This window comes from Haemaphysalis longicornis, unplaced genomic scaffold (assembly GCF_048455015.1).
Source record: "Haemaphysalis longicornis isolate Haplotype H1 unplaced genomic scaffold, Haemaphysalis longicornis Haplotype H1 scaffold_2, whole genome shotgun sequence".
Taxonomy (NCBI): Eukaryota; Metazoa; Arthropoda; class Arachnida; order Ixodida; family Ixodidae; genus Haemaphysalis; species Haemaphysalis longicornis.
Genome location: NW_027526295.1, coordinates 12,784,820 through 12,812,426, shown reverse-complemented (window position 1 = coordinate 12,812,426; position 27,607 = coordinate 12,784,820). Strand labels below are relative to the sequence as shown.

Below are 27,607 nucleotides of genomic sequence, written 5' to 3'. Positions count from 1 at the left end.
CAGGTCCAGACCCAGGATGGCGCGGTTGTCCGCGCTGGGCACGGGTGGGAGTGCCAGCACCTCGTGTTGGAGGAGCAACATGGCGTCCTGCGTACCGAGCTTCGCGCGGAAGCCCAGCATCGAATCGGGATACAGCCCGTTGTCTTCCAGGTAACGTTGCCACCGGGCGTTGAGAGCGTGCTCCAGCACCTTTCGAGTACGCGTCGTATCGTGCGGGTTCTGGAGTCACGTCCGGGTTAGATCGAGTCGTTGGCTGCGGGTACGGTGTTCGGTGCGGCCATGCGTCGTTGGAGAGTTTTCGTTTTTTTGGCGTTGTGCAACTTCACCTCCATAAGTTGCTGCTTTTAGTTTCCCCCGCATGGGCTGGGGGACCTTGCACGTGAGAAGTGAGCGGTGCTACGGCGGTTTGGCGACTGGTACGGGTAGGGCGACGGCGATCGGTAGAAACGGGCTGGTCCACGGCTGGTGTTGGACAGGTATTCGTCGATTTCAGCAGGGCGCTGGCCGGGTCGAGGGCGTGGTGCGTCGACGGAGAATCCTCGCAGACCGAGCCTCTTGTAAGGGCAGCGACGGTAGATGTAGTCGGCCTCTCTGCAGTGGTAGCACAGCGGGCTATTATCGGGCGTTCGCCACACGTCGGTCTTCCTCGGCCTTTGGTATTGGACTACCGGTGGTCGGGCGGGCGACAATGGACTGCGGTATAGCGGGGCCTCTTGACGACGGATTGGAGCAGGGCGGGGTCAACGAAGAGCTGCGGAGTAGGTCATCGCTTGTGGCTCACGGGGTTCTTCGGATGGCGTAGAAGCCACCAGTGCCTGTTGAACCTCTTCTCGAATGACGTCAGTCAGGGAAGCCACTTCAGGTTGCTGCGCCGTTGGAAAAAGCTTCCGAAGCTTCTCCTTGACCACTGCTCGGATGGTCTCACGCAATGTATCGAAGCTTACAGTTGCGGCATCGATTGTCTCCAAAAACAGCGCGTTGACAGGGCGGTTGTACTGCCTCGTTCGAATTTCCAGAGTCTTTTCCAATGCGGCAGCCTCAGACGTGAATTCAGTCACCATTTTAGGGGGGTTGCGGACAAGGCAGGCAAAGGTTTCTTGCTTCACTCCTCGCATTAGAAACCGCAGCTTCTTTTCTTCAGTCGTTTCGTTGTCCGCGCGGCAAAATAGTTGCTTCATCTCCTCAACGAAGAACACGGCCCCTTGGTTGGGGGGCTGCGTGCGCATTTCCAACAAAAGTGCCGCTGGTTCTTTCCGCACGACCGTGGCGAATGTTTTAAGAAACTCGCTTTTAAAGACAGTCCAGTTGGTTAGCGATCTTCCATTGTTCTCGAACCACGTTGGGGCTGTATCTTCCAAATAGAAGAAAACACGGCGGAAAGTTTCTTCGTCATCCCACCTGTTAAAGATGCGGACGCGTTCCACTTTCTCCAACCACTCCGCAGGGTCCTCTCCGGGAGATCCGCGGAACGATGGTGGTTCCCGAGGCTGTCGCAGTACGAGGGCAGGATTAGAAGCGCTCGTCATGGTGCCTGCGTTGATCATGGTGGTTTTCACGTCGTCTTCTTTCTTCACGTTGTCTCGAAGCAGTCCAAACTCTGGTTGAAGACCTTGCTGTCGGCGGCTGACACGAGTTGGGCTGGCTTTTCGGCTTGATGATGGCTTAGGGTTCATGTACCCCCCACCTCTACCAGATGTCACGATGCCAAAGACGACGCAGCGGCCTTGAAGGAAAGCAAGTTTATTGGAGCGAACTTGTGCTCCCCTAGTAACTCAAAGAATACACAGACGCGAAGCAGCACTCAGCAAAGCGACGTATACGCAAGCGAGCGTCGGCGATCGAATACCCCGGCGTCTGCTTTGCAGGCTTTTTATCTTTCGGCGCGCGTGGTTCTCGAACCGTCGATTCACATCTAGAACGTTGTAAATGCAAGAAGATTATTCTGGCCTTTTCACGTTAGATCGGAATGCTCGCCCTATCAGAACAGATAACACACGTGTCACAGAAAGAAAGAATGGAACACGCGCTTCCCTTGGCACACAGATAACACACACCGGCGCAGCCGGGCGGTAAAAGCAAAACACAAATAAACACAATGCATGGTTCGCGGCAATATTAATTTTGCGAATTTATCAGACCTCACTAGCACGTAATAACGTATACAGTGCTGCAGAATTTCCACAAACCATCGGCATTGTTTCTTACCATCTCTAACCAAGCCAAAAAACTTAACTTTTCGAGTATAATTAAGGCTTACATGCTCGACTTCATGTTTACTTGAGGAAGCACAGCAGGATAGTTTACGGCTCTTCAGAAATAGTTATATCTTCTTTTACTTATAATACTTATATAACAAATACTTATATCTTCCACCCAATGTCCTAGAGGCAACACAAAGGACATAAGTCAGTCTTGACTTCATTTTGCCTTCAGTACATACATAAGCAACAGCATTACGGCACACAGAATTAAAAATAATTAAGACAGCAAATTCAAGTTCTATCTTACACCCAATGTCCTAGAGGCAACACAGGGGAAATAGGCCAAAGTCTTTTGACTTCATTTTGCCTTGAGTACACACATGGGCAATAGCATTGCGGAACTCAGAAAGAGAAGAAAGCAAGTCAGTTTTAAAGTTTTATATTCTCGTCCGAAATAAAATATTCGTATAGCAATTTAAACTTCATTTTTACCATAGTACATATAAATGTAAAACATCATGGCTGTTTTTCCGGCAGTCTATAAAAAGTACACAGTCTGCTTATGTCCTAGAGGTAACACAAAGGAAAAGTCAAAAGAAAGGCCACACAGTCAACATGCAGGAGACACAAAGTAAACAGAAAGGAAACATTCATTTTCATATGGGTTATGTTGGTACGCTGCGTGGCAAAGGATTCCGGCGAGGCAATAACCGACTATGAAATATTTCAGGCGCATCAACAGTAAGACAAATATTAGTAACAGTAGCAAACAGTGATGCCTCAGATTGCGCTAATTTGTGCGGAAACAAATGATTCGTCCAATCACCCAGCCTTCTCTCAACTAGGCGACCAGTCTATTTCTTCTTTACGAGAAAAAACTGCGGTTGTGGGGCTATACTTGGAAGTGAAATGAGCAATAGTATCTACAGTTAGCAAAGCGCAAAGCGCGGTCACGCCCGCTTGCACGGAGAAATTCCGACAGCAGATGTAATGATTCTGTCGCGGTGTGCTCAGTACAGCACGTTCTACACATCCATACACACTTTACTACGAAACTTCCGACTGGTGGCGTGGTCTTGTAGTAGCGGGCGAAAAAAACTTAGTGTCACCATACAGGTCCCCCCGGCTGGCTTTGTTACAACAATGTTTTATCACTGTTAATGGTCCTACACGACCACCCAATCAGGTACCGATCCCTGAATTTTAATCCTCTTCATGTTGCACTGCTTAGCATTGTTCCTTCTGTGCGTATGCCGAATTCCGGCAACACATCCGGATGGTGGCGCTGTACGTGATTCGGATTGTCCTGCATTGTAATGTTGCTGCTGTGAGTATGTAAAATTCGGCAGCAATTAAAAAAGTGGTCTAGTGGCTGCGTATTAGATTCCTTGGGTACTGCTGCGGGAGTCGATGCTTCGATGCCTGCTGGTACCAGTTTTTTTTCCTGCGACTCCCTTCCAGCAGTTCGTCCTTGGAACGGAGAGTATCGGAACGGACCAACCGGGAGGTGGACTAACCGCTCGCCTGCTCACATTCAGTCCCCAAATTGAGTAGTGATTGTGGCAAAGGCCGCTGGTGCCACCGAAGACGAACTGTTCGTCATTTCGCCTGAGAGTGTAAACACGCGCACATAACTAATTGCCGTTTCATACGCCCAGGGGTTGGGAGTGGAAGGAAAGGAGGGCGTGCATACGCAAGTTAAGGGTTTATCCCTTACTGATTAAATATCTCCAGTGTGCTGCCGGGAGGTTTAAATGTGGACATCCTACGCCCGAATACGACCTTTCCGGTGTACTCAGTGGTCGAGCAGACTGGGTTGGTGTGTTACGGAAACCGTAAGGTGCCTCCGATGCGGGTGGAAGGCGACCGCCAGAACAAAGCTCGGGTACTTCCCAGTTTCATTCAGCTTCATTCGGCTACGAAGCGTGCTCAATCGCAAAATGCAAACAAACATGTTTTGCTGTGTGCACTCTCTGGACTACGTCCAGCTTCGCAAGTCATTCTGTTTCACAGACGCTTGGCCTTCTCTAGCGCCGTGTACCTGGCCCGGTTCAAGCCAGTGGGCTTCCAGGCCTCGCTGAAGCTGGTCAACGTGGACCGGTTCACGCGCCACAAGCAGGCCGCCATGGACAAGGTGGTGGCCTCCATCATCCGAAACCCGTTCCTCGTCAAGTACTACTCCTGCTTCTGTGTCAAGGTATACGCTCCTGCCCGCTTGTCCTCTGAGCACTGTCGTCACAAAGGAGGGATCACGGTATGAAGTTTGCCTCCGTACCACGGAATGATCACTGTAAACTTTTTTCCACCCATATACTCCCTAGAGGTTCTTTTTTGCCTGTCCTCTAGTGATCCTCCTTGTAGGAGTTTTTTTACTACATGGAACAGGGAGGTTTTGTTTACCTCCTCAAAACAGGGTGTTTTTAGGTGATAGAAAGGAGGTAGTTAGGGAGTGTTAAGAAATGTTAGGGAGAATTTAAGGAGATCAAAATGGAGTATTCTTCACTTCCTCAAGGCGTTTTTAAGTGATGTTTATGGACTTTTTAGGCGGTTAAATAGGAGCCTATTATGGCTCCCTTGGGAAGTACTTATGTTATTTTAGGGGCGTTTTGAGGAGGTTCAAGGGAAGCATTTACTTCTTTTGCATGGAGTTCTAAGTTTTGTAGGCCTCGCGAGGGGAGTTTTTAGGAGGTTCAAGGGAAGCATATATTTCTTTTGAATGGAGTTTTGCATAGTTGGGGCGGTTTTGTAGGCCTTCCGAAAGGAGTTTTTTTAAGGCCACAAGAGTTTCTAGTTCCCTGCGGGAGTACTGGTTTCACACGGTTTTTCTCGGTTTCAGGTTCATTTCAAACGAACTTTCGCATACAAGTTTACATGGTACATGGTGTACACAAGGAGGCTCCGAAATAAAAACTTAGGGCGACCTCCTATAAGAAAGCAAAAATGGTAAATTGTTAAAAACACGCCAGTTAGGAATGGAAGACAGCAATAGAATGCTAGTTGAACAAACCGTAGAATTAATATTACTACAAGAACTGGAAATACGCGAAAAACAAAGATAGGCGCAAACACAACCACATGGTAAGTGAAATCATTACATAATAATAGCGGATCGAGAACGCGTCAGTACTTATCAGAACTTATCAGAACGCATCAGCACTCAGTACACAAAGTGAAAAAAATGGTTGCAGTGGTTTACAACAACAAAAAATTTCAGTTGGTGGTGAAATGAGCGATCTGTGTGCTAGTTGAACAAACTGTAGAAACAATATTACTACAAGAACTGCAAATACGCGAAACACATATAGGCACAAACACAACGGCATGGTAAGTGACATCATTATATAATACTAGAGGATTGAGAACGCGTGAGTACTTATCAGTACGCATCAGTACTCAGTACACAAAGTGAAAAAAATGGTTGCAGTGGTTTAAAACAAGAAAATTTTTTTTCAATTGGTGGTGAAATGAGCGAGAGCTGTGTAACGATTTCATACTGAAAGGTAACGAGCATTTTGTAGATGGTAAAGGCACAAGAGATAAATGATGTAGGAGACAGAAAGCAATGAGATGGCTATGGATAAATGAGTAATATAACGAACGAGAAATATGCTGCGGAAAATACCAGTGCGTTTTGATAAAGACACAAATGCGCCAAGAAAAGTGACCAGTCTGAGGGGTTAATTGCAAGGATATAGAACAGAATGGGTGGTATCGCGACAGCTTCTTCAGAGTGAGAAGAAAAAGCCATGTAATTCGTGTTTTTCCGATAATTTTGAGTTGATTCATTTGGCACCAGTTGCCAACATTATTTAGATAATTGTTTCAAGTTATATTAGTTGGTTAATATTATTGCTTCACTAAAAGATAGCTGTATTATCAGCATACAGAAGGGCCCATCAAATATCCTCTGTTCAGTAAAAACAAAAGAAAACGTCAGAAACATAATACGAAATTCTTTAAACTACTATCCAATGATTACAGGATTGAAAACAAATAAAATATTGGTGAGGGATATTGATGCGATAAAAGTTAATTAGTTCTAAATCCTTCACACGTGGTCTGGTGCTGGCAAGGTCCAAAAAGGCATGTTCCACAAACGTTAGAGCTCTGTGTGCCTTCTTGGGATATTGAATGTTGAAAACCCAGAACGATGCAAACAGACTACACAGTCCTCCCAGTAAAGATGATGCAGTCAAGACACTCTGGCCATCGATGCGGAGGCTAATTTCCCCGTTCGCGGAATGCAGGCAGGGAGTCAAAGGAACATCTACCTGAAAAAGCAAAAAAGAAAAAAAAATGCCCCACATGTAAAATTCAAAACAGACACTATGGTTAAACGAACTTAATGATTCGGTACAGTAATAAAATTGTTATGCCAGGTTCCCTGCGCAGATGCAGCACTTAAATTAGGAATGCAAAGGCTTCATAAAACCAAGTGCCAGTACATTAACCATCGTGGCTTTTGCAGCAATAAAAAAGATATTACTTCCGCACAATATACTCGAGCACAACTTTAAATGACAGTGACGTTAAAATGCAAGTCTCTCTAGGTTGATAGATTAGCTCACGGAGAACACTATTATACTCCTCTTACACCTGGCATTTTTTTTTAAATAAGGTTGAAACTAGCAAAAACACGTTTTCACCGGAAGGGCTTAAGTGGCCTGACGCGCACAACTTCTTTCTTGGCTGCCGCTGGATGGTGCTACTTGTCCATACTTGGGGTGGCAGTACCGCTTTCCAAGGGAGCATGCGAGCTACGCATGAGAAAATCGTTCGACGCCAAAATTGCGGGGCCTCAAAAGGCCAATGTTTTTCTTCAGTGAAGCGTAAATACTGATCACAGGTCCAATGGAGAAACATTTTGCTTACTGGTCTCGAACGGCAAATGACAGGGGAGTTTGGGGAAGCATGAGCTATTTGACCGGAACTGACCAAACTGCTTGGTACGTGGTAATGTTGTATTCAGTTGCTTGTATATTGCTATTAATCACCGCTGCTTCACTTGCTTCCGGTTTATCCTGATGCAAACAGCGACTGCAGTCGTGTTTGCGTCACGTTTGATGAGCAGTTGAACAGCGATTTCTCACCACTTAAGGCATCTTGGCACTAAATCAATGCTGAAATGGCTATGCGGAGGTCCGACTTCCGTTTGAAATCAACTTGCTGGTTGTCTTCAATGACCCTTTAACAACAAGTTACCCTTATGACTCATCACTGCAACCGATTGTTCCTCCGTGTGGTGCAAAGTGTGTTACTGTGATTATTTTCAACGTGAATCGAACCGTTTCTGTGATTTGTAGGACTGATTCTGCTATTAATTACTGCAGTGACAACAAGCTATGAAAGAAAATCCCGCCATCTCCACGAAGTGAATGATGATGAGAGAGGCGAATCTAAAATGCTTATCAGCAGACAATGTGACGCATTAAGTGCAAGCTGCTTTCATAGTGTGTGCATTGACATTAGGATATGGCCCCCTGGCATAATGATGCGCTGCGCGAGATTTTGCCGTACCTAAAAGGACAGAAAACTCATTTTTACGGAGTATAGGATCTGTCAAAGGGTTGCGAGTTGGGCGAGTTGGTAATTATGCATTGCGAAAAATAAACTGCACGAAAATTAACGAGGACAAGAACACATGAAGACGGCACAAGCGCACACTCGCAACTAGTTTATTATTGCACAATTCAAAGCTTTATATGCCCAAGCGCCCAATTGCCGCGCCCCCAATGCGTCACAGTTCTCGGCGCACTCAGCCGAAAATACTAAAAAACCGTAACAACAAAACCACAAAACGAACTTTGAGGCGCACGAAAGGCGAAAAATCAGCAAAGATAACCGCATCATACATGGTTTAAGACCCCCCTCCCACCCCCAACACGCATTTCCAGAAGAAGCACCGAAATAGCGCTCAATGTGCGTCTAAATATGCGACTTCTCGATTAAGCAGGGCGATAGAGGGATGACTGATACATTCGTAACCAGCTTTTCTGATGTGGCTGGCTTCTACAATTTCTCGCGTTTGCTGGTTCTTATGTCGCAAAAGGATGGCTGTGCGCTCAAACACAGGGACACAATCAGGTCTGCATGCGCGGTAATGAGAAGATAAGTGGCTCATGTCACGTTGAAAACTGAAAAAAAAATATACGGTACTTTTAGACGTCGTACGCTCGAGTTTGTGACAACGTACCCGTGTGCGGCTCTGTCCTGAAGTTCGGAGAAATGCAGGCGGGTTGTGTTATATTTCTAGTCTTGCATTACGCTTTCTTTTATATATTAGCGCCCTCTTTCCCGATCTCTCTACCTTCCTTCCCGCTTCCGTCTGACTGCGCTGATTTTCGCCAGCACGAAGTAACCGTCACGTTGCTTTGAAACGACGCCGCGCGCGACAAACGATTTTATCTCGAATGCCCTGTTACAAACCGGCCTACAAAAGAATGCGAACGCATACCCCAAAACCCACAAACAAGTAAAATAATACGAGTGTGCGCTTTTTTTCTTTGCCCGTGCGTGTACGAGCTGTGAGCGGCACGGGTACCCGGGTACTTCGCTGTTAACCCTATCCAAACGTTTGACAAACGCATCGACTGATGAAAGACCACTTACCAGCGAGCTGTCCACACCTGTCGCCGTATCCAAATGCTGTTTGCGGCCGTTCCTCGTGTGACAGGGGCACATGAAAATCTTTCCACCAAATGGCACTACTAGTCCTTCACAAATAATAAAAAACGACGACCCAAGGCGAGGCTTGAAGCTCCGGCCGCGCCGAGTCACCGGCCGCGCTGCGTTGATAGCACAGAGGTTGTTTAAATCCGGGCAGCCAGTCGTGCCGCCAGGGCAAGTTGAGTCGCTGCAGTCGGGTGCGTTGGCGCGCTGGCACGAGAATTTAAATCGTATATGTATGCGCAAGCAAGCGAAGCAGATGAACATTGCAATTGTTTGCAACGGCGAGAACTGCCTCTTCGTTAGCAGCAGAGTTTGACAACACCTATCGCCAAAATAAACAGATTGAGACAACACGGCCGCGCTCTATGCCTGTGATCACGCTGGTTGAAGCATCTATACGGGTATACGTACGGTATTCGTTTTGTAGCTGCGTGCAACCGTCGCGTCCTGCTCACTCGTTCTAATTAGCATTAGGCCACGGTTGAAGTGCTGGTGCACGGAGACAACAGAAGACTAACATGGCGACCGCCCGCTTGAGATGATTACCTCAGATAGGGCGTTTATTGTGGACGTGGTAGTATACAAGGAACGGAACGCCATCTCACAAATGGTGTTAAGTGGTTCTAAATCCTCCCTTTTGCTACCCGGATGGGCAACGGTACTACCATGGAGGTTCGTCCACTTCTTTAGATCATGCCTAGGGAGCACATTTTTTGCTATAGGTACTTTTCAGGGCACATTACTTGAGTAACACTCTATTTCCGGCTAGTTTGCGTTTACAGTGTAGGTTGCATGACGCGATGTACCCTTTGTACTCCTATGGCTTCGCTCATAGCTTCGGGTCTTGGTAACGCAGCTCATAGTGTCGCTATCGATGCCGCAACGCAATGAGCCATTCTTACATTGCTGGTACTCTCACGGGGACAGCTCTTCTTCGCTTATTCAGGCAAGCGCTAGTCGCGTATGCGTATGCGTGCGTGTGTGGGTGTACGTGTCGGTGGGGGGGGGGGGTGCAGCTTTGGTAAAAGCGCCGTAGTCCATGGTCGCCGGTTTTTTTCGCACGTAAACGTCACAGTTTTATTGACTTTTTTGCACTTGGTTATCAAGCTCACTTCCGCAACTGGTTCGCAAAACGGTTTAATACTGTGAAATCGGTTCCCGAATCGGACTGAAAATTGGTGGAGACAACGGGTAAATGAGCCAGAGTGAACGGAGGTCGCACGACACAGAATCCTCCCAGTCTTTTTACCGTACGTCTTTGCAGGAAGCATTCCGATCACCTTGGAGTTCCAATATCATCTCCGTGTGGAGGGGTAAGGCGCCATTGGCCATCTGCTTACTGTTGGACCCAATGTGAAATGTAAATGAAGGCTGCGGTACCGACGTTAGTGATCCGCTTACCCACTCTGTGCAGCCTTAATGTGCTGAGAAACGCCTCTCAAATGATGTCAGTTTGTTTTGGGAATCTGGTGCAGATACGCCCTGAGACTTCGTCGGATACATATTCGCAACCTGGCTCTGGTGTCTCCACTTGCAACTACGTGGTTTGTGAGCCGGCTAATGTGCAGTGTCTGTACTGGGTGAAATATTTTCAAGGATTTGCAATCACGTCGCCCTTTCTTTGTGGCGGACTTCTGGCATAGGTTGTTATTCAGCCAATTTGCAACGTATTGTCACATGTTGAGACGTTCGGTATTTACAAAATTATGCTGAAACTGCGGCGGAATAAAACCAATGACATCCTCCAGCAACACATGATATTTGAGTAGGGTGTTACATTGGGAAATTTTGACAAAGTTTTGATCTCTGTACGACTGCCAGAAACGCCAAATCATGGTCCGTACAACCCACTAGAAGTGTAGCATACGTGAAGTGGTGGCGTTGTCGGGAGGGGGGGTGTGCTGACGGAACTTTAGTTCTGCATCCCCCTCCCGCAATTTTTCCGGCTTGCGCCGTGCTCCCTGTTATGCCTGGTGCGTCGCCCGCGAACAAAGGCGCAAATCCTTCTTGCATGCCGCTATTAGGAACATTTCCGACTCAATGCCTGTCCTACGCATGCGCGCTTACATAAAAGGAAGCGCCTCAGTCAGGGTGATTGCGGGAGGGTGCAGCCACAAAAGCGATGGCGCCCTCGGGTACGCTCAGCGCGCGGGACGCTGAAGGCGCCCGTCGTGTCGTTTTGTGTGTGACATGTCGCAATGCGGAAAATATTTGGCCGGCTGAGTCGTTCTCAGCAGAGGGGACTCACTCGTCACGGTATGGCCGGAGAATCAAGGTGTTGTCGGGACTAACTGGCGGTGGAAAAAAAGAGAATCGCCGGCCATTGAAGAGTGAAGACTGATACGATGAAGTCCCGAAGGAGAGCAGACGATCTTGTATGTGTAAGGAGAACCACGTGAAAGACGTCGTGGCAGACACTCAACACTCGTGCAAGGTAACCGAAGAAAGCGATGGGTGTACGTATTGGGCGAAATGTGAGGTTTAGCTGGGTTAATGTCGTGTGTGGGCCTTGGTGAGTGAGGCGCACAGCAAGTATCTCTCTTCCGCGCATCACTCCTTCATTCTTTCTTTCCCACGTTTCGGTCGTCCCCGAGCGGGTGTGGTTGGTGCGGGATAAGTGTATGCTCTCAGCTTGCGCGAACTGTGTATCCCCTTCTGAAAGTGGCGCACTTAACTCCGCGATTAGACATTTTTTCGGCGGTATTTATCCATAATCTATGAAACTGCAGGTCCGCAAAAAGGACACGCCGCGGCTCGCCCAGCCAGTTCCAGACTTGATCCTAAACTTGAAGGCACAACGGTCACCAGCCCTGCTACAGCATACTAAACATTTTTGCACCCTTACGTATGCGGAAAGGGTGCATTCAACATTTTACACCCTTTTTGCACCTTTTAAGGACCATAATTCAAGGACCAACAGCCGATTAAAAGGGTGCAACAGCAGCCGAAAAGGGTGCTGATTGGTATTTATGGTCCATTAGGATGTTCACCACAGCACCCTATGTTTTGGGTATTAAAACAAAGGGTGCGAATATGCTCGTAGAAGGTGCGAAATTGCACAAAACATGCTGAATGTTTAGATCGCACCCTGAAATACATTACAAGGTTTATTTGCATCGCAAAGTTTATTTCGATATCTGGGTATACGGGAAGAGAACACTACTAAACGCATCTTGTAGTCCTATAAATAAAATTTCTACGCCAGGCATCGGTGTCTTCAACGAAATTGAATTTACCTAAGAATTAGTTCTCGTATTATTATGCAGTAACACTGCTGACGCGAATCTGCGCAGTATTTGAATGAGGGTTTCGCATTTTATTATAAACAAACAAGCATCGAATCATTTTTTAACTATTCATCTTGTTTCACGAATGAAAAATAGAAAAACAAATAGAACAGTATACAACCGAAAATGAAGGCGTTTACGATAAGATCTCTCTTTGCCAAATTCAATAAAAAGCTGCGGTGGCACCGACGTTGAAACAGGAAAAAATATCAGCCCTTGCTTATTGCGAACATCGACACAATAACACTCCCCCTCCCACTTTGGTTTCTACAGCCTTGCACGGAGCACAGCACAACCTTGAACTGTGACATCTGTATCATCATTCCGTCGTTCCCTGTTCCTCTCCTGCCCCATCAGCACAATCATAGCCCCCTCTGACAACAGTCATTCTCGTCGCTCAGTGGAGCTATAACGTACTAGCAATCACAATTTTATTCCATTATTATTGTTAGCAACCGTCAATAATGTGTACAAATGCAATAAACCGACCACCTAGTTTCTCCTGCACAAACAACGCTGGAGAACAAGGCAGATATCAAAACAAAACAAACGTTGGGGAGGCAGGGGGCATGAAATCGGGCGCTAAATAAACAGAAGCCAAATAACAATAAGATTACTTACACTACAACACTGCCAAAATTCATTGCGCAGTGTTATCTTACCATTGCTGCTTTTTTAACGTTCAAATCGAGCGCCAAAAAACTTAAGTTCGCGTTTTCTGTTTGTAAACTTTAAAAATCTAAGCTTCTTTATTATAATACACACAAGAAATAATAAACTTAAAGTTACTGTTATATTCAGTAAAAGAGGCAATTATTTATTGTTGTTGTTTTAATTTGTTTACGCAACTCCCTGCCAACGGCCGATGCCCCGAGTACGGCGTGCGGCTGCGTTGCCGGATTCCGAAACAGTTATTTCGAATCGCCCCGTGACCTGTCTTTCGTCGATTGTGGACTGTGGTGTGCCGTTAAAGAAGCGCCGGTATTATTATTATTTGGGCCCCTCGTCGTCTTCGGTTATGCCTGTCGTGTTCGACTTCGCGATGAAGTATTTGAGAACAAGTTTGCCACCTGAAGACGGCTAATTTCGTTTGGCGCTTGACCCTGAACGTCGCTCGCTCTTCTGCGTCGTTTCCTGTCAGGTGAGCTGTCTCGTCACATTTGCCGCCTTTCTTGTCACTGGATGTCGTTTGTAGCCGTCATCGATACTTTAAGGATTCGTTAACAGGAGCCCACGTGTGTGAATTGTTTAACTGAACTGGCTATGTTGAACCTAGAGGGCTCGTCTCTAGAAAGGCGATGTGCGAAAGATGATTGTGGTGCTTGCATTGAGCGCTAAACGCACTGGCGCTCAGTAACGCAGTGACGCTCAGTAACTGAGTAATGTTTCCCATTCCGCAGCACTATATTGAACAGCTTCAGAGTTCACCACTGCGAACTACGTCTTACGCTTAGTTTATCAGAACGCGGGCGGCTGCTCCTCTAAACTGTGCTGTGCAGCGTTTACGGCTTCGTTAATCACCGCTGTCGTTTGTGCCGTGTTGGGAATGGCGAGGGAGAATCGTTTGCGAGTGAATGTGCGCACCTCGCAAGCTTCGTTGCGTTTGCGGCAAGCCACCTCGCCATGTGTACGGTGCCGCTGTACGCGGGCATTGATTTTGGCTGAATGTTGTGTTGCCCGAGTTGTAACATTCGTGCACCCAGTCATTTCCATTCTTGCATGTGTGGTAATCATCTGTCATCCTGTCTTAGACCTCTGGACGGTCTGAGCACATCACGTCCCTCCATTCAACCGGACTAGAGCCACAAGCATTGTCAACAGTGTTTGGCCGCCAGAACGTAAGTTTTCAAACACAGTATTGGTAGCACAGTGGACTATCATTCTTTAATAATGTTCGATCACATGAATGTAAAAGTTCTCTCCCTCGTAACAATTATTGATCTTTCATGCATAACCTAACATGTAGCCGCTAAATGGCAACCTTTATTGCTAATTTCGGAAAAACTAAAACTTTCACCCAAAATCGTAATGTGGGCGTAGCAGTTAATCACCATGTATACGAATTTCCTGGTGTTAGTCATGTTTGTGGTGAAGCCATATTTCTTACATGGTGAAACAAAACAGTTATTACCTTTGTAGTTTAGTCTTCGATAAAGCCTGACCAGTTCTGTTTTCAGCCATTTTTTTTATGTTTACCATGCGAATTGACAGTCCTTGCAGTCCACTTTTTCAAATAGTTATGTAACTGACTGTACCATTTAAAGAGGCCTAATTGGGGTTCTGAAAGCTGCTATTGACGCACCCCTACTGAAAAGTTTAACGGGTCCTATTATATAGGATTATGGCACAGGATCCCGTACACCAGTCCAGGCGGGCCCTACGGGGGCACGTTCAGACCAGACCCCGTACAGACGGACCCATTTCAACCAGACCCGTGGAAGCTGAACTTGTATGAACGACCTGGTTAGAACCCATGATCAAAGGGGACCCCTTTTGCTTGTCTATACTGCAAGTCACTTTTTCCACTTCCAACCAATAGATAGGCATTTGTAAATTGTCATGCATCAATTATTGTTTTCGTGCAGCTGGCAACTATTTGGTGTATTTATTTGCATTTAAAATTAGTAATTGAAGAGAAGCATCCTAACACATGAAAAATCGCGCCAATCCACCTGTGAATGTGGTTGGAAAGCAAAGCTGTAAACGGCACCCGCAATGTTTACCCATGCAACGTCGCTTAAATTCACTCACGTCGCTCTACAAATAGTGAAACCAGATAGACGTGAAATGCACCTATTTATTTATCTATTTATTTAAAATTGCTTAAAGGCCCCTTTACAGAGCATTGAGTAAGGGGTGTAATTGGTGAAGATTATACAAAATTAATTCACGCGTTACAAAGCATAGCAGCACAATGAATTGCGACGAGGTTTGCGGTATAAGTTGAAGTTAGTCAGAGCCTTTATTACTTCATAGAGATATTCTTCGTCAGGTTAAATCAAGGCATGATGCATGAACGATGGTTGGTTGAATTGTATTGGTGTAGCACATGAGAGGAAAGTCTTTTTTATAAAATTAAACGAAGCTCAAACCCCGTGTTGGACGATCCCACTTCTCCGTCTGCGGCGCCGCGGACGGAGGCGACGAGAACGGCCGCAAAACAGAAGAGGAGCAGGAGGAGGTTAAGGAGGGCGAGGAGGAAACACTTCTATTCAGATTTTTGAATCGCCCTGAGTGCGGCCCAGGGGAGTGATTCCCTCTTCACTGGAGCCCACATGCAGTCCGCGCTGCCTGTGCTCTGTCCACCAGCTGAAGCAGGGTAGGCAGAGGGGGGCTGTACGGCAGCATCGGCCATCGCTTTTGTTGGGTATTTGACGGGCAGAGAGGATGGTGATCAAAGCTAAAGTCGCACACCCCGCTTATGTGGCGGATTGTTCCTACTTCTGAGAAAAAGTTACATTCAGCGTTGTAGCGATTCGGGTGCATTAAATGAAGACGCGTCGGGTGTGGAAATGCTCCGGATTGTATGAGCCGTAGGGTAGTTTGTTATTCTCTGGAAAGGTCAGGGTAAGGCGAAGGTAGGGTCTGTCTCTGAAAGCCATAGTGCTGGGTTATGTCCCTGAACGAGACAACCAGGTGACTGTCCTCGTGCAGCTCCATAGCATGGGGGCAAAAGCCCACGCTTTTTGGTGGGCGTATTAGTTGCTCTCCATGGAAGAATGAGCGGGTGTCCAGATAGCTGAATGGAACCATTTGGGGAGTGGTCTTTCAGCAGACGCAGTGCTGGTCGAAAAATCCAACCCTACTGCTAATTCCGGTAGGCTTGTTGGGAATCGGTGACTACCTTCCGAACCCCTGGTTGAGTGAGAGCCAAGGCGATGGCTGCCTCTTCTGCTGCCGTCATGTCTTCGGCCTTGAATGAGGTACACGCAAGGAGGCTGGTTCTGGAGGTAGCCACAATGATGGCGTACTGCTGCCCTCGATGTTGGAAGGCAGCTGTGTCGATAACTGCGTGATCACCACCGAGGGTGGTGTTGAGACATTGAGCCCGTGCTTTTAGGCGGCCCTCGTTGTATGAGCGGTTCATATCTATAAGCAAAGGGAGCATCTTTATTTCTTGTCGCCAATAGCCCGGGAGTACTTCAAGCGGGGTGACATTCTGTTCGACTAGCCAATCTGGTGAAGGATGCGGTGACCCGCCGCAGTTCTGGTCATTCGAAGCTTCTGGTTAGAAAGATGCCCCTCTATCAGCTCTTCCAGCGTGTTGTGGACCCGGGCTAAGCAGATTCTTTGTTGACGTACTCATGAGAAGACCAATCGCCTGTTCGACCGCCTTTCTAATCATTATACAAAGCATCTTTATGTCCTCTTTAAGACAGTGGTTGACGTAAGTGATTCTCGAGAGGACAAATGCTTGACTTAATAGAAAGGTATCGGATTCCTTGAGGCCTCGCGTCTTGGTTTCAACTCGCCTGATCATGTGTATGATTTGATTGATACTGTGTTTGAGGTGCTGCAAGGATACGTCACTCCTGGTGTTGGCCTATAGATGTAGGCCCAAGATATTGATGCAGGGGCTTGGAATGATGGCCTGGCCACCGAGGAGTATTTGAATGTGTTACTTGGTGTTCCGTTTTGCGTGAGGGCGGACGACAAAGCGCTGCGATTGTTTTGCGTGAACACTGGAGGCCACAGGGTTTAGCACATTCGCATACTAGAAGTCAGATGCCATGCATTGCTGTGGGCTTCCTTAAATTTTTGTAACTGCCAGCACACGCGCAAGGCTCACAAAGGGCTGCTAGACGTGCCGTGGGCGGAGCGCATTGCGGAGCGAGAGATTGCGTGACTCTATCCCGTGACGTTCAGCGAGAATCAAGGGGTAAACCTGAAGTTGAGCTGGTGAGTGCACCACCTGTCTTCCCCGTCTCCGCGGGGGCTTGTAGCTAAATCGGTATGACAACATGCTCTCGCTTTGTTGCTATATTAGTTCCAGGTTCGATTCCTGGGGGTGCTAGTAAATTCTTTTATTTGTTCGCGGGAGTTTTCTGACGACACCAACGGTCGCGAAAGAACCCTGGGGTGTGTGTGTGGGGGGGGGGGGGGGGGTAGAGGTGAGGTAAAAACATTTATTTTTTCCGCATATCCTGCACGAGGTCGCCAATGTAGTAGTTGAGCCGCTTGCGACGGTCTGCTGGCGCTGGCTTCTCCATGGGGTGTAAATTGATGAAGTGGTCGAAAGCCCTTTCAAAAACAAAGAAATATGTAGTGATGTGTTTGGGTTTCCCTATACATACAAAATGTTTGATTCAAAGCATATACTTACACCCCAGCGCCTCCACCTTCTGCGGAGTCATGGCGAGCTTCGCGGGGAGGGCCCCTTCCTTGGCATGAACGAAGCGGCGGCAGGTCAGCCGAGTCAAGCTGCACACTCGTAGCTCCGATGTGGTCCACAGGGACCGCGCCCCCTCTTTGCAAAAAAGGGAGCTGCGAGGGATGCGCAGGAGGTGCTGCCACTTTTGAGATGGCACGAAATGCAGGTTTCCAATGTGCACCTGCATGGAAAGAGCACAGGATTGTGGAAAGATAATAAAGGCTGAGCAACGCTTCGTAAGTTCAAGAAGAAAACAATTGTATCTTTCATGTTCTGCTACATACCATGCCTTCAATGTCCATGAAAAGTGACGGCCCCTCCTGTTCCCTTTCGCTGCTTGGCTCCGAGACAGAGGGCTGCACATCATTTCAAGATATTTCAAGGTGTTCTGAAGTTTATAAAAAAAATATGTACAAGAAATTTAATTCAGAGACAACATCACCAAGTCTATTATAGTTGTACTTTGGAGCATTTTATAATGCTGTGATAAATTGACAAAAAAGAACATTTTGAGTTCAAGCAATTGTTAAATCTTAATTGTGAATATTGGCGAAAAAAGGATGCCGTGTTGCAAAGCTACCGCAAATAACAAGTGTGTTAGATGTACATTTAATGACTACCGAAGTTGTAGAAGCAGATTTGCTAGGTTGGCTTTTTTCGGTAATTTAGTGAGACCTGAAAACCTTTAACTCTTTCGTTACCACGCCTATTCAAACAGTCACGGGTGATCGATGATTTATATTGCCTATTTCGACATGCTGTGGTCGCTTGTCGTACCCCTAATGCAGCCAGTGGTTAGTCTAGGCACTGCACTTGTGCATCAGTCTAGTGCAAAAGTTTAAATTCTCTCGCTCCGGCGACATTGCGATTTTTGACTATTTTTCGACCTGAGGTGCGTGTGTTTCTTAGGAAGGGGGCGTGGCTTCTGCACTTGACAAAAAAGCATGCCGCTCGTGGTTAGGCTGCATTACCATAATTTTTTCAAATCAAAAGGCTCCTTTCAAGTACCAAATATTGGTGTCAGCTTTGTAATCCAACAGCGTTGAGAGATCATAATTACTTGAAAATGACACCAGCTATTCACTTGTGATGTTTGGTTCGGAGACAGTGTAGCTTCATTTTGCCAAAGCTTATTTCTGATGGTCCCCCACACGTCTAGCATGTGTGCCTAACATTTTCAGCCAGTTTCCAACAGTTTCGGATTTATTTTGTGTTGCGAGATTAATATTTGGCGCTACTACGCAGTTACCCAACTACAAGGTCATTATCCATGGTGCCTCCGTCGCCCGCTACTGTTTCTCGAAACAAGCGTGCCGCTCGTACTGCCACTTTACCTACGCTTTACTTCTGCGATAACAGCTTCCGCTGAAAGGCGAAAGATAACACCGAGTGATCGGATAACACCGAGTTCAGATAACACCGAGTTCAGACGACGACAACACTTTCAATTAATTGGCCTTGAACACTGCCCGCTGCCCAGCAGGTAGTTCAGTTTTTGTCCGAGGGTATTTCCCGAGGTCTAGTGTCACTTCTTAGTAGACCGGTCTATTCTGGCAGTCTCCAACAGGCTTGATATTGTTCCTTGTCAAAATTGTTAGGTGGCACTGCATAGTAGTAGGCTCGTAGTGCTCAACTCGCTTCTCAGCACGACAGCGGCTGGGTGAAGCTTGCTGGGCACGATTCTAGCGCATAGTACCTTATTCCTCCAAGTATGGCTATCATAGCGAGCCAGAACGTGATAATAAACCTAAAATGAAAGTCCTGCGTCAAGAAGCATCCAACACAGAATTTGGCTTTCAACTCCAAGCAGATTTTTTCACATTGCTTACTTGCCTACAATATTGTGCTTGTCCTAATCATTGACAAGGTGTTTGTTCTTCGTGGGGCGTGGTCTTCGTGCGTCACTGCTACCAACGAAGAATGTGTGCCACTCTTAATTATACCGCATCAGTGTACGGCGTTTGTTTACAGGGCATGAATGATGTACCGGCAAACCATTTTCGATTGTCAAGTTTGCACTCTGACAGTAATAATCCCAGAAATCGGCTGAAAATGTCAAGCAGCGCCTGCTTGCGAAGCTACTTTATGATTTTAGGCAGTCTTATTGCCTTTGCGCAAGTTTTTATAAGTTATGTGGTAGTTCTACTTACCCCAGGACCATTCCCGAACAGTTTACAACAGTTTCGGTTTCGTTTCTGCATCGCGTAATTAATTTTAGCGCTACTACCTGCTACTACGCAGTTACCCAACTTCAAGGCTACCTGCCATGGCGCCTTCAGCGTCCGTGACTGATCCTCGAACAAAGCATGCTGCTCCTGATTTCACTGAACCCTAACCTGATTTCTGCGATTAGAACTTCAGATTCAAGTCAAAAGATCACATCCAGTCGCCACATATCTGTTCCGACGAGGATAGCGCTTGAAACCGGCCTTACACACTGCCAGCTGTTCGACTTCCAGTTTCGTTTCCATACGAGGGTATCTCCGGGGGTGTAGTGTTGCTGCTTAGTTGAACTGTCTATTCGGACGGAGTCTCCGACAAGTTTTGTGCCGTTTCATTTCAGAAATGTTAGGTGGCGCTGCAATGGAGGAGCCTAATTGTGATCTTTTTCATTGCGCAACAGCTACTCGACCAAAAAAGGGCATGATTCTAGCACATCGAACCTCATTCCTGCAAGCAAGGCTGCAATTGCTAGTCAGAAGGTCAAAATAAAGCTCAACTTTATGTTTTTAGAGATAACTGACCGTGAACGTCAACAAGCATCAACCACGGAGTTCTGTTTTCAACTTCATGCATGTTTTTCCACATCGCATGCTTGTCCCAAATATTGTGCTGGCTGTAAATGCCAAGTCAGTCATTGGAAAGATGTTTTAACGTTATGTTGGGGCGAATTGGTGCCTCTGATAATGTGAAACCACCAGATTTCTTCCCTGGAACTACCCGAAATTGCACATTTTGAACTGGAGGATTGTCTTCACCGCATGACACGAGCACCGCGTGTACTACCAATTTTTTTTATATGTGAAAAACTGTTCCGCGCACGTCGGCATTTTTTCTGGGGCGTGTTTTCGAAATGTTTCCCTTCAAAATGTGTGTTCTAATTTTTTTATACTACCGGTGGTTTGTTGTAAACAACTCCTTTTTTATCATTTTTTCTACATTTTGACGAAAATTTTGATTTTGGTATTTTTTTCGCAACGATGATATATGAAAATATGTAAAAACTGGTGTTATTGGAACGGTCATCAAATATGCAGCATTTCGTGTTCCTGTAATTAGTGCCTAAGCAGTTTTTCTGCAGAAAAACAATGTTTTCTTGGACCTCCAAAAACCGGTCAATTTTCCTGTGGTAACGAAACAGTTAATGGCCTTTCCAATAACAGCCCAGTAGCTGTTGCGCAATAAAAAAGATCAGCACAACGAGCCTCTTCCATTGCAGCGCCACCTAACATTTTTGAAATGAAACTGTACAAGAATTTATCGGAGAGTCCGTCCGAATAGACAGTTCAACTAAGCAGCAACACTAGACCCCCGGAGATTCTCTCGTTTGGAAACGAAACTGGAAGGCGAACAGTTGGCAGTGTGTAAGGCCGGTTTGAAGCGCTATCCTCTTCGGAACAGATATCTCGCGACTGGGTGTGATCTTTTCACTTGCGTCGGAAGTTCTTATCGCAGAAATTGGGTTAGGGTCCAGTGAAATCAGGAACAGCATGCTTTGTTCGAGGACCAGTCACGGACGTACAAAGCGCCATGGCTGGTAGCTTTCAAGTTCGGTAACTGCGTAGTAGCGCTAAATATGAATTTAGCTATGCAGAAACCAAGACGAAACGGTTGTAAACTGTTCGGGAAAGGTCCTGGGGTAAGTAGAACTAACACAAAGCTTAATACAACGTCCGAAAAGGCAAAGGCAAGAGTGGGCAATGTGGAGCACGTCGACAGCAATGCTGAACGAGCACGTCTTCTTTCTTGTGCAGATTTTGACTGTCGTCTTTGGTGAGCATGCACTTGCCTTGGAAAATGCTTCCCTCCGCTTGGATTCGCCAGCTGCCGTAGTTCGAGAAGAAAAGGACGCATTCACCGTTTCGACAATCTGCGATTTCATCGAGCCGATGCTGTACGAACGCGTGGAAGCTACCGACTACAGCGTCTCCTTCGGAGTGACGTCACGACTTGACAGCTACTTATACCGGCCGACGTACCTCTGGCATTTCAGTGGTCAATGTGGCAGCACCTCGACAGCAATGCTGAACGGGCATGTCTTCTTTCTTGTGCAGATTTTGACTGTCGGCTTTGGTGAGCATGCACTTGCCTTGGAAAATGCTTCCCTCCGCTTGGATTCGCCAGCTGCCGTAGTTCGAGAAAAAAAGGACGCATTCACCGTTTCGACAATCTGCGATTTCATCGAGCCGATACTGTACAAACGCGTGGAAGCTACCGACTACAGCGTCTCCTTCGGAATGACGTCACGACTTGACAGCTACTTATACCGGCTGACGTCCCTCTGGCATTTCAGTGGGCAATGTGGCAGCACGTCGACAGCAATGCTGAACGGGCACGTCTTCTTTCTTGTGCACGTTAGTTATCTGCCCAATGCTGAGTGTGTTCGTAGTAATGATGTTTGCTTAGTGCTGCTGCCTTGCCCCCATGTGCTAAATGATGTTTATTCCATTTTGTGCGTTTTTGTTGACTTGATTGTACAATGTGGGGATGCCGAGCAAAATCCGGGTCCTGATTCTGATAACGATGAAGGCGTATCCGAGTTCAAAGCATCGGTCTCAGATTTAAGTAATCGCGACCTCATACTCAATGTTCTCACAGGCCAGAAAGAAATTATCAAGCGCATGAACGACTTCAGTGCTGCGCAAAATACATTATCTGACACACTGACCGAATATAAGGGTAGGCTTGATTCGCTGGAGGCGGCTCTTGCCAACTTATCATTGACGCAAGACAAACTGGAAGACGTTGAATCTGAAGTTTGCATACTGCAAAAAAGTGTTGTTTCTATGGTAAGCAAAATTGATGATCTAGAAAATCGCAATCGCCGCAACAACATTATTATTCATGGTCTTGAGGAACCCACTGGCGAAACTCCTGCTTCATTACGGGAGAGTGTAACCCAAACTTTTTTTCATGACCGGCTCGAGCTTACTGTATCCGGAACAGAAAGATGTCACAGACTTAGCAGTAAACGGCCTGATAAGACGCGGCCTGTCATCGTGAAATTACTTGACTTCCGTGAAAAGCTTGCAATTCTAAAAACCTGCGCTAAGCTCAAGGGGTCCGATTACTATATTACACAAGACTTTTCTCAGAAAGTCCGGGAAATTAGATAACATAATGGGACTGCACCGCAGAAAATAGGAAAAATAAACAGAAAGTGAAGCTGATCTCTGACAAAGTGTCCATTAGCGATGTTCTTTACATGTGGGACGATACCAGCGGTTCCATTGTTCGTTTTCGTAAACGCCACCAAACACGAACAACTGGTTGCAATTCCTTAAAGCTGCTTAATGTAAACTGTCGAAGTATCGTGAATAAGGGTCTTGATCTTGAACACTTGGTGGCAATTCACGAGCCCGATGTTATCGCGCTTACTGAAACCCAGCTTCACAGTGGTGTTTATGAGAACGAATTCACTCCCCCAAATTTTTATGTTTATTGTCGTGATCGCAACTCTCGTGGGGGGGGGGGGGGGGAGGAGTTGCCCTTCTTTTCAAGAAAAATTTGAACGTGGCTAGAATGTATGATGCCGCAGAAGTTGAAGCACTCTTTTGTAAGCTGTTTCATGAGGGCCAATATATGTTTGCTGGCGTTGTATACCGACCACCCGCGAGTGATTTAGAAGTACTAGAGAATCTTAGAAAGTACATTGATTGCAATACAACTGATAACACTAAATTTATTTCATGTGGTGATTTTCACCTTCCTGGCATTAATTGGAACACTCTTTCGACTGACAGAAGCGACGCAAATAAGAACGAATTAATTATTGATATTGCATTTCAATTTGGCTTAACCCAACTAGTTAAAGAGTACACACGTGTTCACGGAACTAGTAAATCTGTGCTTGGCCTTGTTTTTGTTAGTTGAAGTATTCGTGGTGATTCTAAATCTGAAATAGTTGAGGGAATTTCCGACCATAAAGGTGTCTTAATACAGTTTTCTTCGTTACTGCAGAAGCCCATGGTTATGGTACCTCATTTCCCTGACATCTCGGCTGCTGATGATACATCTATATTAGACAGACTCGAAATAGCCTACGACGAACTTAGCAGTAGTATGGTCACTGAAGTGTATGACGTCAATTCAGTGTGGCTGAAATTTAAAAACACAATTCACGCCTGCATTCAGCTCTTTGTACCTGTCAAGTACCGAAAAATCAATTCTAAGAATCCTTGGATAACACGTGATAGCATTCACATTAAAAAAAATTAAACCGTCTTAGGAAACAAATTAAAAAGAACAGTAGTCAAAAACGGATCGCTGAAGTGGCAATGCTTTCTCGTGAACTTAAGAAAAAGATGAAGCAGGAACGTTTTAACTTCTATAACGTGCGTTTAAGCACTCTGGTAAAGGAGGCACCAGCTAAGTTTTGGAGGAACATCACACCGAAGACCTCAAGTACAAATAAATATAACGTAGGCAATGATTTTACATCCGATGCTGCTAAGATTTCTGAGGCCTTCAACACCCACTTTGAACCTGTTTTTTCAAAAGATGATGGTAGCATACCCTTATTTTACAATTTCCAGACATTGCCTCCGATTGAAGATATGGAAATAGCAGAAAGTGGAATATTTAACCTCTTGCTTAATTTAGATGTGAAAAAAATCAGATGGACCAGAAAATATACCTAATGCATTCCTTAAACGTTACGCTGAGTGGTCATCTAAATTTTTGTTAATTATTTACAGCACATCCCTTTCGACGGGTACCTTGCCTGATGACTGGAGAATTTCCAAGATAAAACCATTGTTTAAAAATGGCGATAAGCAGCGTATTTCCAACTATCGTCCTATAGCTTTAACATGTACGTGTTGTAAAATCCTTGAACATCTTATTCATCAGCATATTACGGTTTTCTTGTAAAATTACTCAATATTAACACCAATGCAACATGGATTCCGGCGTGGTGTCTCTACTGTAACTCAACTGGTAGAAATGACACATGACATCGCCGCAGCTATTAATGAGAGAAAGCAGATAGATGTAGTTTTTTTAGATTTTGCCAAAGCATTCGACAAGATTTCCCATAATTAATTGCTCCTTAAACTGAACGCTATATTGAAAAACCGACAACGGTGTAACTGGATTAAATCGTATCTAACATCCAGGCAGAAATACGTTGTTTTTAAAGACACTCCCTCAAACATGTTACCTGTTGGCTCAGGGGTTCCCCAGGGCTCTGTGCTCGGCCCTTTGTTATTTTTACTGTTCATTAATGATATTGTTGATAACTGCGGTGTTAAAATACGTTTATACGCTCATGATTGTGCACTGTATTCCCTTATTCACACAGTCGAAGACCAAGTAAAGCTTAACAAAGAAATTGAGAAACTCATGAAATGGTGTAGTTCTTGGCAAATGTGTGTCAATTAATCCCCCCCCCCTATGTAATGCCCGCAAGGGCCTTTAGGGTATCTGAATAAAAAAAAAAAACTATCGGAAAAGTGTGGCTATGTCGATAACAAATCAGAAGTGTCCCCTTGTTTATAACTACACAGCTGATGGAAATATCCTAAATCGAGTAACTGAGTACAAGTATGTCGGCTTGCATATATGTAGCAACCTCCACTGCGATCGACATATCAACTACATAGCTGATAATGCAATGATGAAATTACATTTTTTGAGACGTTCTCTTGGATATTCGTCATATGACACTAAACGTTTAGCATACAAATCTCTTATCCAACCCATTCTTGATTATGGAAACATTATCTGGGATCCTTACACCAATGTCAATATCCATAAACTAAATAGAATCAAAAACAAGGCTGTCAGATTTAAATGAAATGCACTAACGTGGCTATCTGGGCGTGTTGGTTTAACATGATTAGAAGAAGACAGCGTGGTTTACATACGGACACAGGGGAGATTACTTGACACACACGAGCGCTGAACCAACAGTTTTAATGAAAAAAAAAAGGGCACACCTATATATACGCACAGTAGTCATTCTTATCTGGGTTTTTATACACGGTGCATGCGCAGAAAGTCCAATTCTTTTGCAGTAAGGGCTAGTGACGGTGAACTAACGCATGCTTGCCCAAGCCTGTGGATTAATTCAGCTTCAATAATCTCCCGTGTGATACGAGCTGAGCATTTCTTTACGACGGCGGTTCTATCAAAGAACGGCACACATCCGCACGTGTGGCAGTGCTGCGCTAAATATCCATCGAGCACTTTCTTTCCGAGTGCGTTGTTCACCTTATTTGCATGTTCCCTTAACCTCTCGTTCAGACATCTTCCGGTTTGTCCTACGTAAAATCTTTTGCAGCGGAGTGGAATTTTGTAAACGACCCCTTCCACGCATTCAACGTATGCCTTCCTGTGCTTAGTGTTGCAGTGCCTTCCCCGCACGGCCTCTGGGTCGCTCAATCTGCACAGCTGACTGCGAATGTCCTGACTGTGTTTCGAGAGGGTTTGCACCCACTTGACCTGACGTACGAACTTTCGGTGGGGGGGCAATTGCGATTTTTAGATATCCGGATTGCATTTCGCAATGATGGTCTGTGCTGGTGCTATGAACCGCGCGCCAAAAACCCCTTCTACCATACAACTCTGCCCATTCGAAGATTCTGAAAAGGGGAATAGTCACTCTGTGCTTCAAGAATGCCCTTGAAAAGTCATGTCCGCACCTTACTGCCGCCAGCTTCTACAGCCAGGTGGAACGCCTGCAGAGCGCTGGCTACCCGGCGCCGGTGTTCTCCTCCGTTGCAAAAGGGTTACTCGGAGGACTACGTGGGAAAACTCAGCCTCGTGCTGATCCTATGGAGGGCAGGGAGAAGGTTGCGGTGATCCCCTACATGCACCAACGTTCCCATAACTTGAGGAAAATGGCCCAGCGTTCAAATGTGAAGGTCGTTTTCTCCGCCCCTAACAAGCTTTTGAAGCTGTGCAGATTGAGCGACCCAGAGGCCGTGCGGGGAAGGCACTGCAGCACTAAGCACAGTAAGGCATATGTTGAATGCGTGGAAGGGGTCGTTTACAAAATTCCACTCCGCTGCAAAAGATTTTACGTAGGGCACACCGGAAGATGTCTGAACGACAGGTTAAGGGAACATGCCATTAAGGTACACAACGCACTCGAAAAGAAAGTGCTCGATGGATATTTAGCGCAGCACTGCCACACGTGCGGATGTGTGCCGTTCTTTGATAGAACTGCTGTCGTAAAGAAATGCTCAGATCGTATCACACGGGAGATTATTGAAGCTGAATTAATCCACAGGATTGGGCAAGCATGCGTTAGTTCATCGTCACTAGCCCTTACTGCAAAAGAATTGGACTTTCTGCGCATGCGCCGTGTATAAAAACCCAGATAAGCATGACTACTGTGCGTATATATAGGTGTGTTTTTTTTCATTAAAAGTGTTGGTTCAGCGCTTGTGTGTGTCAAGTACTCTCCCCTATGTCCGTGTGTAAACCGCGCTGTCTTCTCCTAATCATGTCAGATTTATTTTCAATAAATACGGCCCAACGTCAGTCTCTGAATTGGTTGCCAAAGTCGGATTGATTGATTGATTGTCGGGTTTAACGCGCCGACGCAACGCAGGCGATGAGGCGCGCCGTAGTGGAGGGCTCCGGATTAATTTTGACCATCTGGGGATCTTTATCGTGCGCCGAAATCTCGTACACACGGGCGTTTTTGCTTTTCGCCTCTATCAGAAAAGCGGACGCCGCGGCCGGGAATCGAACCCGCGACCTCGTGCTCAGCAGCCAAAGCCGGATTGAAACGAACATCAGAAAAGAATAGAATTACCTGTTTGTTGCTCTTCTTTAAGATGGTTAATGGTCGGATAAATAGCACCACAGGTGAATACTTAAACTTCTCTTCCGGTTATTCTACCAGACAA

At 46.0% G+C, this 27,607-nt stretch overlaps 1 protein-coding gene and 1 pseudogene across 1 annotated transcript in view; one reads left to right on the top strand and one right to left on the bottom strand.

The window, feature by feature from the left end:
- Nucleotides 1-344: 344 nt before the first annotated feature.
- Nucleotides 345-1,673, bottom strand: LOC144166986 (uncharacterized; annotated as a pseudogene).
- Nucleotides 1,674-3,361: 1,688 nt separating this feature from the next.
- Nucleotides 3,362-27,607, top strand: part of LOC144167830 (uncharacterized) — a 296,895-nt gene continuing 272,649 nt past the window's right edge. The window contains exons 1-2 of the mRNA XM_077696990.1: nucleotides 3,362-3,387; nucleotides 4,233-4,398. Coding sequence (XP_077553116.1) covers nucleotides 3,362-3,387; nucleotides 4,233-4,398 — 192 coding nt within the window. The remainder of the gene's footprint in view (nucleotides 3,388-4,232; nucleotides 4,399-27,607) is intronic.